The sequence below is a fragment of the Neomonachus schauinslandi genome, chromosome 1 (assembly GCF_002201575.2).
Source record: "Neomonachus schauinslandi chromosome 1, ASM220157v2, whole genome shotgun sequence".
NCBI classification, from domain to species: domain Eukaryota; kingdom Metazoa; phylum Chordata; class Mammalia; order Carnivora; family Phocidae; genus Neomonachus; species Neomonachus schauinslandi.
The window spans coordinates 11,539,765-11,552,455 of NC_058403.1; the positions used below are offsets into that span (position 1 = coordinate 11,539,765).

Genomic DNA, 12,691 nt, shown 5'->3' on the forward strand with positions numbered 1-12,691 from the left:
AACTGGGGAAGGGAATCAGTTTCTCTCCCCTGCCTCGAGATGAGACCCAGACCATAGTTAAGATCTCTGGGGGCAATGAGAACTGAAAATATGGTGATCCCTCCCTCACAGTGTTACTGAAAATAATTTAAAAATACTGAAATGTAAAATGAACGCAAGGGAGGTCAACCATCTTCTCATCTCCCTTCTCCCCGCCTCCTCCACCCCACCCCCGACCGTGATGCTTCATTTTAAATATGTCAAGTTATTCGAAGTGTTTTTCCAATTTTTGTGGCCTTTGAGGAATGTGCTTTATTGGGCAATCTGACACAGAGGAAGGGGGACACTGGTTGCTGACCTCGGTGTGTGGAGTTCAAGTCATACCCATGAGATTATGCTGCTGGTAAGACTAGCTACCATTTATTGAGTGCTTACGGTATGCAGGCACTGGGGACAGCACTTTTTTTTTTTTAAGACTTATGTATTTATTTTAGAAAGAGAGAATGCAGGGGGAGGGGCAGAGGGAGAGAGAATCCTCAAGCAGACCCTGCATTGAGCGTGGAGCCCAACACAGAGCTCGATCCCACGACCCTGAGATCATGGCCTGAGCCGACTAAGCCACCCAGGTGCCCTTGGGGGCGTGCATTTCATGGAATATGACCAATCCTTAGGTCTTTTAATTTCCACGTACAGATGAGGAAACCGAAGAGTCATAGGCTAGTAGGTGTCTGACTGGAATCCAAGTCTTCCTAGACCGATCGCTCCCAGATACCATTAGACCCTCACCCCCGGCACCGTTCCCGGGTGACAGCAGGAAGGGACTGAGAACACCACCAGAAATGGCAATGCACTATCTGCCAATTACCCAAACGTAGTACCATTCATGCACATAGATGAAATAGAGAATAAGACTTTAATAGAGCACCAGCACTATATAAAACATACACAGATAGCAAAATAAATCCAGTCCAAGTATCCCTGAGAATCCAGAAAATTCGCTGACCACTTTTGACTTGAGGCTGTTTTTTGGATCCGTCTCTTGGCCGTCTGGTTAGTCCTCGTTTTAACTGTTTTTGTTTCTTCTAATTAAAACTTGTTTCTTATATTAGTGAGCAGAAGAGGCTGAAAATTATACTCCCCAGTGATCAACAATTTTTTTTTTTTTTAATCAGTGAGGCCTTTATAAAGCAGCACATTCCCACTGTGGAGTGTTTTTGCCAAGCGAGCCTTTAAAATCTAGCTCTTTGGTTGTTTAGATGCTGTCCTGGAATCTGAGAGTTCTAGATGTGGGGTTTGCTCAGGGGGTTTCCCACTCCGCTGACGGTCAGAGGTGGGCGAGAGAAGGAGGGGGGTGCTGTACCCTGCTGAATGTGCTCCCTCCTCGGGGACCGGCTCGGAGGACCCCCGCCCAGACGGGGCCCCAGGGGTGCAGCCATCACCAGGATTCTGCCTGCTATGTTCAGAAACTTGCATAATGACACTCAGTTTGTCAAAGACTTCATTCTCATCAGAGGGCGGGAAGGAGAAAAACAGAAGCGTACTGTGATGAGGATGGCCTAAAAACTATGGGAGGGAAAAAAAAAAAAAAGAAAGAAAGAAAGTTAATGATCAAAATTTTCCCATTTCTTTTTCTGGGCTTACACAGATTTATACAGAACTCCTGGCTGGAGAAGGCTGGTTTAAAGCATGTGACAATCACAGCATCAGAGTTCCTCAAAAATTTAAAAACAGAATGGCGATATGATGCAGTAATTTCACTTCTGAATACACACCCGGCAGAATTGGAAGCTGGGTCGCAAAGACGTATTTGCGCTGTTGACTTGTAGTGTTACTCACGAAAGCCAGAAAGTAGTAGGAATGCCAGTGTCCCTCAGCGCTGGAGTGGATAAATAAATGGGGTCTATCCATACAATGGAAAATGATTCAGCCTTGAAAAGGAATGAATTTCTGACACCTGCTACGTGGATGAACCTTGAGGACGTCATGTTAAGCGAAATAAGCCAGACACTGAAAGGACGAATACTGTATGACTCTGCTGTATGTGAGGTCCCTAGAGGAGTCAAATTCATAGACAGAAAGTAGGATGGGGGAGGTACCAGGGGCAGCGGAGGGGGAGATGGGGAGTTCTTGTTTACTGGGGACAGACTCCGTTTGGGATGATGAAAAAGTTCCGGTGACGGACAGCCGTGCTGGTTGCCTACCCATGTGACCCAGTGTGAATGCACTTAATAGTAACTCTGCACTGAAAAATGGCCAAGATGGCAAATTTTACGTTCCGTGTGTTTTACCACAATTTCTAAAAATGTGACAACAAATCTGCACCCCAGAACCACCCTCTGACGGTGCAATGAGGTCCCCCTCTGATGGCTTCTTCTCTTAAACTGGAAGGGAGCTATTTTTAGGCCGATCCCAGTGCTCTGGCACTGACTTGGCCTGAGCGTCACCTCCTCTAGGAAGCAGCACATCACAGGCACGGAATGAATGTGTCTTGGAATAACAAGCAGAACCTCCCGCTGTGTCCTCAGGCTGAGTTAGGGGCCCTCTTCGGGGGCTCGCCAGGACCCAGTGTGTCCCCACTTTCAGCCCTCAGCCCTGCACTGCCTGCCCAGTCGGCAGCCACGTGTCACGGGTGGCTTACTCACCACCCGAAACGTTGCTAGTCGGAATCAACCTGTGCTGTGAGAAATACCAGATTTCGAAGGCTTTGTAGGAAAAAAAGAACGTCAATATTTCAAAAATTACAAAGAATACTCATTACGTGTTGAAATGATTATTTTGTATACACTGGGTTATATAAAATATATTGTTAATGTTAATTTCATCTGCCCTTTTTTACTTAAAAAAAAAACCTCAAAAAACGTGGCTATTAGCCAATTTAAAATACGCGTGGCTTGTGCTATGTTTCTGTCTAGCGCATTTTATGGACACGGCTTGTCATCGGGTTTGTCTCTCCCCGGGGATGGGGGCTGGTTAAAGGCGGGAACCCGAGTCTAGCCATCTGGGTCTCTCCCGCTCTTTGAACCATGAAAGATGCCCAGGTGTGGTTTCCGGAACATCTGCTGACTTCATGTTTGCCATTTTCCCTCCTCGTAGCTCCACCGATGCTCCTGATCTCCAGGATGATGTAGAGACGGTCTCCGGGCTCCACAGCTTTCCCTCTCCCCTCCACTGTTGACTTGTAGCTTCACCCCTGACAGTCCGCTGCCCTCTTAATGTCATCTCCACACTCAGCCCTTTGATGGGACTTAACTTAAGCTGCTGGAGCGGTACTGCCCCTGGTGTGGACCTGTCAGGATTTCTGCCTCCCACCCCCTGGGTCTCCACCAGCTGATGGAAGGTGGGGGGCGGGGGGAGAGGAATTATGTGGTAGCACGAGGGGCTGAACCAGGGGGCCCTGAATGGCAGTGGAGAGGAGCAAGCCCTCCACCGGGCAGAGCTCTGGGCCGTGCATCTGGTCGTCCTCTTGTGTTGGAAGAAAAGTGGCCCAAGATTGGGCTCCTCATGGACTCACAGGCAGAGGTTAATGGCTAGGCCGGCGGTCAGGGAACCCAGAAGGGAGACTGGAGGGTCAGGGACGAGGAAGTCTGTGGGAGAGACCTGTGTGTGGACTCAGGGGAGCAGCTCCAAGTGTCTCTGTATCATTTATGAACTCCGAGACCGCCACGGGGCCCTGGGCCAGTCAGGCCTCAGCAGTGCTGACCAAGGCCCTGTGGAACAGGGACGGCAAATCATCCCTCAAACAAGCGTCAACTCCAGTGGAGGGGCTCTGCTGCCCCTCCCAGGGTTGCCACCTCAGAATGTGACCTTATTTGGAGACAGCATCTTTACAGAGGTAATCGAGGTAAAATGAACTCCTTCGGGTGGGCCTCGAATCCAATATGGCTGGTGTCCTTAGAAGGACAGGAAATGTGGACACAGACACACACACGGAGGACATCATGGGAAGATGAAGGCAGGGATTGGGGTGATGTGTCTACAAGCCCAGGGATGCCAGAGAGTGCCAGCAACCACCAGAAGCATCCTCAACGCCTAGAACGCACGGGTTCAGGAACCACGGGTTCAGGAACCACGGGATGGACACAGGAGTGGCCCCGCTTACCATTGCTCCCAGGGACCCACTCGGGGAACTTGGTGCCCCCTGCGCATGCCATTTTAGGCTCTGTGAGTCCAGAGCTGGGTCAGCACACTATGGTGAAGCCCAGGAATTCAGCATGGTTTTAAGAGTTTTAAATGACTACATTTAAGTGGTTGTATAAGTACCTATATAATATCTTGGTTTTGCCTCTTGGCCTCCAAGGCCTAAAATATTTGCTTTATCTGGCCCTTCAAGGGAGAGTTTGCTGACTGCTGGTCTAGAGGGTTCCCAGAGGGAGAGCCTTTCTCCCGGGGTGGGCACAGCAGGAGTCCTGGTAAACTTTCAGTTAAGCCCACCCCCTCTTCATGTCAAGAGCCTAGCTGGCAAGGAAAGGAGTCATCGGGTGACTCATGGGCTCCCCTGCACAATCCCGATGGTGAGCGGAGACGCAGGGCAGCCCAGACCTCTGGTGCCCGTGACCGGAGACTCAAGACTTCTCAGAGCGCAGGGCCTGGGTCACCCAATCAGATGGGCAGCAGCTAGTCATAGGAAAGGGGAGAGGGGCCTGCAGGGGGCTAGGAGAGACCACGAGGGTCTCTTGCGTCCTGGAGACCAGCCGAAGCGGAGGGGCTGGGGCTGGTACCATCAACCTTCCTCTTGTAACTTTCCCCAGGAAGAAGGAGCAATGTCAGTCTCAGAGGCCCTGCTCCGGTGGGTCCCTGTGGTATAAGGGGTGCACGGTAGCAGATGCTGAGGTGTGCCCCCCAGATCTCCTTCAGGAAGGGGGCTCTCGAGGCCCCAGCTGAGGGCCCCCGATGACTCGGGGCTTCAGGGAGGGAAGGTCGGAGAAGGAACGAAGTCCGGGTTACCTCCTCCCTGCCGGCTGATCTGTGACTACGGGCATCCCTGGAACGGGCCCCGGGGCACGGACCCACACGAAGACGGCTGTCACTCTCCAGGAAAGCCTGCCGCGTGGGATGGGCCGGCCCTGACTTAAAACGAGAAGCCCTCCCAGGCAGGGCTTTCGGGTCCACAGGGCCCCGTCCTAGGCCTACCTCTTTCAGGTGCTGAGGCAGGCAGTTCCCGGGGGAGAAGGCGTGCTTAGTCTTCTTGTACAAACACCACAGCAGGGCGGAGCAGCCAAGCAGCAGGAAGGCGGCACACACCGAGGCTGCCAGGACCACGGCGACAGTCCAGGGCGGAGCCGTCTCTGCAGGGGGAGGGGGACGGGGTGGTGGGCTGCGTCAGGCTCAGGTCAAGGACACCCGGGGTCACCTGACCTCCACACTCTGCCACCATGGCAATCCAGTGGGAATCCCCGTTTTCGGGGTGCCCATCTCGGGAGGGGTGAGGAGAAAGCACGAGACACCTGCTCAAGGACCAAGGGGTTTCCAGCCAGTGCCCCCCCCCCCCACTTCCTATCTTTTTCCAGCTTCGGTTTCTGGCACGACTGCTGACACACACGATGAGAACCATAAGCAGGGACTCTGAGCAATGAGCCTCTGCATGCTGGAGAAGCCTCTGCGGCCTTAAAGCAGGAAACGGGACCCCAGAGCCCCAAGGAGACACACGCACCGCGGTGCTTTGTACCGAGAAGGGCAAAAGCTCTTGGCATGGCAACACCATCCAAGCCCCCGGCAAACTCCAGTGGCCCAAGGCCACGCAGCTGGCACGACCCAGCACCCACCGTGGGTTTCTGTCTGGAAAAACTCAAGGCCTCCAAAAGAACTTAGCGTTTCTTCCGCCAGCACCTGGCCTTCCTTTCGCAGAGCCTTTGCTATCAAAAGCTTATGCCTGTGAATCCTTCCTCCGCCCCTTTGAGATGCACACGTATCTCCTAAAACCCAGGGCTGTCTTTCTCAAGGACCTGCAAGCCATTCCTCTCAATTGCAATCTTCATGAAGGAGGGCCCCTGTCCCCCAGCCCGGGTGGAGAGGGGAAGTCTGACTTGATAAAGACCAGCTGGCGTTCAACACCGATGTCCCAACTGCAGGGACACTGACCCACCCCCTCACCCGCTTTGTGATGTGTCACTTCCCCACTTCTCTCTTCTCTGCCCCTCCCTTGTTCTTCCTTTAAAAAGCCCTAGGTAGCTCTTTCCCTCCTGTAAGCCCTTACTGAATCAAATCTGTTTTTACTGCTCTAACATCCGGCTTTATCTCTGACCGGGGCATTTGTGGTCCTGGCTCCCCTCATTCAGCACCAGGTGCCTTCTCCCGCTGCCCGGGGCCACCCACCCTCCCAGTGCAGGGGCCTGGCAGCCGGCACCACCCTCCTGATTAAAACCCAAAGCATCTGGTGCCGAGAGAGGACAAGCCAATGAACCGTGCCCTTTCACAGCAAGTCCTTTTAAAAGGGAGTCATTTTATTTGCGGAGAAAGTGTCGATTCCTACTTGCACAGGGCAGACCAAAGCACGCCCCCCCAACCCCCGACACTGAGCAGCGCGGGGCCCACAAGACGGTCCTTAGATGTCTGAACGGATGTGGTGTTTGCAGGGGGAGCTGGGGTTGGGATGGGCCTGCCTTCCTCCCTCGTCCCCCTGTGTTTTCATTCATGCCGGCAGCGGCCTCATCATCTTTCCGGCCTGTGCCCTTGCTGAGCTCAAGGGACCTCCTCCCAGACCCCCCGTGAAGTCAGAGGATGCTTTTATAACTCACCCCAAGAAAGAAAGGGTCATTGCCTTCCACGGGCTGGAATAAGGGGAGGATCTGGGAGCCGAACCCTCCACAGAAAGCTCTCTGACTTCCTTCAGGCCCACCTGACCACGCGGCCAGGCGGACGGCCCCTCCCTGTTTCACCCGCAGGGAAATCGTGCCTGTGCTCACCTGTGGAATGAGTCCGTGGGCAGTAAATTACACGACAGGTAACCTGCTCCGTCCCTGTTCATTTACTGGCTGAGCGACTCTGGGCAAGTTACTTCGCCTCTCTGAGCCTTGATTTCCCAGTCTGTAAAAGGGGCGATCCTTACAAGGCTCTCATGGAAAAATGGGTTGTGAGGTTCAAAGGAGATAGCTATGTTTACACAAGCCTAAAATGATGTTTGACAAAAGCAGGTTTTCAATGGGTTAGACTTTTCTTTCATAAAGTGTTTGGGCTTTGTCAGTTCCTGGGTCATCGTTTAGAGTCACAAAATATTTGAAATATTTCTCTTGTAGGTCGAATTGTAGGCCTCAAAGCATGTCTTGTGACATAAAGGTCTCAGGACCGTTAGGAATCCTTCATAATGTGATTTTAAGAATGTCATTACTAATAACCATAATATCTAATGCATTAAGGGCTCACTTTGTACCAGGCACTGTTCTGAGTCCTCCCATCCCTGCGTGTGGTACCACTATCTTGGTCTCCCTATTCTGCAGATGAGGCGGCTGAGGCACAGGGCAGTCCGGGGCTTGTCCCATGTCCCATGTTATGTTCACAGGGGAAGGACAGGACACCGGGTGATCCCGAAATACACTCAAGGTTTTGGGAAAGCAGGTGACAGGTGTTTAGAGATAAGAAGGTTGATTCCTTTTTGAAGATTTATTTACTTATTTGAGAGAGAGAGAGAGAGGGAGAGAGAAGAGGGCATGTGAGCAGGGAGAGGGGCAGAGGGAGAGAGGGAGAGAATCTGAAGCAGACTCCACACTGAGCACAGAGCCTGACACGGGGCTTGATCCCACAACTGTGAGATCATGACCTGAGTGGAAACCGAGAGTTGGACACCCAACTGACTGAGCCACCCAGGTGCCCCAAAAGAAGGATAATTCTAAGACAGGGGTTCTAGTGACTCAAGTGGGATGGGGGCTCCCAAGGTACAGAATTCTGATGCAAGTAAAAATGATTCAGGCACACCTGATTACGGGGCTCTTATTTTGAGAAATAGCCATAAATTGTCATGAGCACAGTGGGGATGGCATTGCACTTGGCACTGGGTGTGTCCATTTTAGCTGGTATCTACCAGTTTTTTTTTTTTTTCAAAGATTTTATTTATTTATTCATGAGAGATAGAGAGAGAGAGGCAGAGGTAGAGGGAGAAGCAGGCTCCCCGCGGAGCAGGGAGCCCGATGCGGGACTCGATCCCAGGACCCTGGGATCATGACCCGAGCCGAAGGCAGACGCCCAACCGACTGAGCCACCCAGGCGTCCCTCTACCAGTTTTTTTTACATTTACACTCACAGTGACTTTGTGGGCAAAAGAACCAACACAGCTTATGGAATAGTCCACTCTATTCCGATGGGTCAGTGATCAGCAGGCAAGCAAGTAAGCAGTCTAAAGGAAAGTGCATCCTGGAGTGCACCCACAAGTTAAGCAACAAATGGGTAAAGATCCTGAAGCTCTTTCTGGCAAATGAGACGAGACAAAGCAAAACTGGGTGAGAAATACGTTCAATGCCAGAAAGTAACACTCAGGAGCTTGCTAAGCAGAAATGACGAATCAGTGAGACTGAAGCATTGCAATCTTCTCCAAACTGCCCTGTGACACAGAGGATGAGAAGTTTTGTTCTCTCTGGAGGGAATTCATTATTACTCTCCTCTATATTTCTGCAGCCCCCAGATCAGTGCCTCGCTTCCAGGAGAGCCTCGGTAAATGAAAACTGCCAGGAGTGGACCTGCGTGTATTCATTCTTCCACAGTCTGAGCTAGCTGAGCCTCACACGATGTCTTTAAATAATAAAAAGGCCTGTTGTTTGTGTGCAGCAAGTTTGTATCACCCTGTATGCGAATGCAATGTGTCTGTATGTAAATGATCACAGTGTTCGGGCCAGTGGTACTCTTCCCCCCCACTCTGTTCTTCCTCCCCTCCTTCCCTCTCTTTTTTTTTTTAAAAATAGGGAGCACTGTGAGTGACTGTGTTGAGGTCCTGGAAGCCGAGACAAGTAGCCCTTGGTGGGGACAGTGATCAAGGTCTCTAAGCTCTCCCTCGTGTGGCTGAGGGGGCTGGAGACATGCAGCCCAGGGAGGGGAGGCTTCTGGGCAGTGTGGCGGGGCTCGACCTTGCTGGGCTGATAAGACTCGTATCAGGAGGCCTGAGAGGACAGAATGAGCACAGCGCGGGTGGGCGTGAAGAGGCAGCGTCCAACGAATGGAAAACGCGTCCATCCAGCCCTTGGGTCTAAGAGGGAACGAGCTGCCTCTGAAGGGGGTGGTTTCCTTCCAAGAGGAAGCTGATCAGTCAGAGCTGACCTGGCTTGAAGTTGGGAGCCAGACGTGTTCATGTCTAAGGAACATTCCGCTAACACTTGGTGGGTGTCTATAAGGCGATTTGAAAGGCTCGGAAGAGGCAGAATTACAGCTGGTGTGTCTCAAGACTCACCGTCATCAGTTGTTTGCTCACACACAGGCTTGCTCCATTCTCCAGTTTTGTTCCGATCAGGAAGAAACCCTTGAACTTGAACACAGTAAGTTGTCCACGGCTCAAGATCTCTGAGGACCTCAAAGTCATATTGGCATGTCATTGGCCACTAGGAACGAAGACAAAAATAAAAACAGGCCTCCACAGTGAAGGGACACCATCTTCTCTTCCGCCCCCCAATCTTACCAGTTATGATATTTACTTTGGGCTCAAAATAGGAAGCTGAAGGAAGCAGGTGTTCCTCCCGGTTCATCTCTGGGGACCCTGATAGCATCTTAAGGCGTGGGGCAAGGAATGATCATGGTCCTGACAAACCACTTCATTTCCTGAATTCTTTAGTTTAGATGCCATACAAACCATCCTACTCCCTTTTTAAAAGGAATTAGGTTGTATGGGCTGAATTGTGTCCCCTTCCCCATTCATATGTTGAAGTCCTAACCCTCAGTATCTTGGAAAGGGAGTTAGTTGGAGGTAATCGCGTTGAAATCGGCTCATTAGGACGAGCCCTAATCCAACATGACTGGCGTCCTTGTAGGAAGAGAAGATCTGGACACGGACAGGCACATGCCACGTAAAGATGAGCCGGAGATGGGGTTGTTGCTTCTACAAGCCAAGGAACCAAAGATTGCTGGCAATCTGGGAGCTAGGAGAGACACATGGAACAGATTCTTCCTCACAACCCTTGGAAGGACTATCACTGCCAACACCTGGATCTTGGATTTCGAGCCTCCAGAACCTTGAGACAACACGCTCCTGTTGGGTTTGGGGAGTTTGGTACAGCAGCCCGAGAACTGCGACATGGGTCCATCAGAGTGACGCTCCATGTGATTTTTCCTTCCAAGAGCAAGTTTCTGACCCTGGCAGCCCGGGGTTCTCTTTAGACTTGTCCTCTGCGTGAGCACCTGCAATGCCCTTGTCCGGCAGCGGCTGGCCTCCTCTGCAAGGCACACACCTCGGCCTCCCTGACTCTGCTCAGTATGAATGTAAGCTATCCTCATTGATGATATATTCCTGAGTTTGGGAAACCAAAACAGTTTCCGGCAGAGTAAAGGGAACTAGAAGAGTATATGCCACCCATATTTCCATCATGGTTCTATTTCCTGACAGAAGGGTCGTATTTAAAATGTGTTACGTGAGGGGCACCTGGGTGGCTCAGTCGGTTAAGTGTCTGCCTTGGGCTCAGGTCATGGTTCCAGGGTCCTGGGATCGAGCCCTTCATCGGGCTCCCTGCTCTGCGGGAAGCCTGCTTCTCCCTCTCCCACTCCTCCTGCTCATGTTCTCTCTCTGTGTCAAATAAATAAATAAAATCTTAAAAAAAAAATAAAATGTGTCAGGTGAATAGGAACTTCAACAGAAAGTGAGCACAGAGTCTTTTTTTTTTTTTTTTTTACTTCAGTAATTGGTTATTTTTCTTTTGGCGTTGGGTTTGTTGACAACTTGTCTCTATTCCTTTACTGTAGAAGAAAGCCAAGCTCATTGATGACAAGAATTGGATTCTACCATTGACTACATGAAGAGTATGGTATAACTTCTAATAATTAAAAATAAAAAATCCAGGCTTTCATTCCTAGAAATGCCATACCCCTAAAACCTTGCAATGCTATTTTTTCAGGGATTAAGCTCAGGGTTGACCCACAGCGGCAGCCAGGGAAGGACAGACATGAAAAGCCCTGCTCAAGTCCCCTCTGATTGCTTTTTCTAGCTGTCTTTCACACCTGGGCAATTTCTGGTTTTATCTGTTCACATTCTCCTATCAGGAAGAAACAGAATTTCTCGAAGCCTTTTATGCTATGAGTTTAGGGACTGGATACGGCAGCCTTTTAACACTGCGTTCTCAAAGGGAACCCTAATTGTCTTAGGCCATGTAGGTGCCGTACCAGAATTCAGCGGGCGGCTTCTAAACAGCAAACATGTACTCCTCACAGTTCTCAAGGCTGAGGAGTCCAAGACCGAGGCACCGGCGAACTTGGGTCCAGCCAACCAGTCTTCATGCTGTGTCTGCATCACAGGGCAGAAGGGCCTGCTCGGGGAGCTCTCTGGGGTCCCTTTTATAAGGCCGCTAATCCCCTGCCTCCCAAAGGCCCCACCTCCTAACACCGTCACACTGGGGATTAGGTTTCCACGTGTGAATTCGGCGGGGGGGCGGGAACATTCAGTCTAGAGCGTGTATAAACCGGTCCTGGTGACCCTGCAGACACCCGTGAGGGAGGGCCTAGGGAGCAGGCAGCCCTTCTAACACTTGGCGCGCCACACCAAAGGCTTCCACACAGCAGGCGGAAGCGACAGGACCAATGTGTCACCAGATGCCTATCCTGTGGGCACATTCTAGATAAGCTAAAGCTAAACTGGGTGTTGCGCTTCACGCTCGGTGCAGGAGGCATGCAGGCGTGGTAGGCTGTGGAAACGGATCCTTCATGAGAGTACGCTGCTACGTCCCTGAGTGGGTCAATCCTGTCTTACCTTTGCATCCCAGCTTAGCGGAGATGCCTGCATTTGGCAAGTGACTATAAAACTCCTCATTCTGGGGCGCCTGGGTGGCTCAGATGGTTAAGTGTCTGCCTTCGGCTCAGGTCATGATCCCGGGGTCCTGGGATCGAGTCCTGCATTGGGCTTCCTGCTCAGCAGGGAGCCTGCTTCTCCCTCTGCCTCTCTCCCTCTGTGTCTCTTATGAATAAGTAAATAAAATCTTTAAAAACTCCTCATTCTGTATTGCTTTCTAAGCACACATCTCCTGGGGGCTTGACTATAAGCAAAATCATCTATTCGGTGAAGAAGGCTGATATCCTGCAACATTCAATGGAGCATTTTGGGGGGGGAAATTAGCTTGAGATTTTGGGGGCTTGTGCAGTATGTACATATAAATTTGATTACATAATTCCTAAGACAACACACATGGGTAACCCTTTCCTCCCAAACTCTTGAGAATTAAGTGACAGAACCAACATTTAATATAGAGGAGATGACATATATGTAACCTAACTTATATTAACATATATGTAAGACAGTTTAGGACCACAAATAGCATTCAGCTTGGAAGCACTAAGTATAAGGAAAAACCTGACCATGGATGAATGAAAATAGCCTTATTCTGTCTACATAAGGGGAAGGAAAAGCCCATGTATTGACCATACATGTTGTTCAGGTAACCGGACAAGTTTATTTTTTTCATTATGTCCTTAAACTCCCCCAAATCCTGTGAAGTAGGTTATCATCCCCACTTTATTGACGAAGTGGGTTATTTTTTTAAAGATTTTATTTATTTATTTATTTATTTATTTATTTATTTATTTATTTATTTATTTA

General features: G+C 50.5%; 1 protein-coding gene across 1 annotated transcript in view; it reads right to left on the bottom strand.

Moving 5' to 3' along the window:
• Positions 1-905: 905 nt before the first annotated feature.
• IL10RB (interleukin 10 receptor subunit beta) overlaps positions 906-12,691 on the bottom strand; it is a 20,493-nt gene continuing 8,707 nt past the window's right edge. Inside the window, exons 5-7 of the mRNA XM_021677993.1 lie at positions 9,350-9,497; positions 5,110-5,264; positions 906-1,542 (exon numbers count right to left, since the gene is read on the bottom strand). Of these exons, the coding sequence (XP_021533668.1) occupies positions 1,216-1,542; positions 5,110-5,264; positions 9,350-9,497 (630 nt within the window). The 3' untranslated portion in view covers positions 906-1,215. The remainder of the gene's footprint in view (positions 1,543-5,109; positions 5,265-9,349; positions 9,498-12,691) is intronic.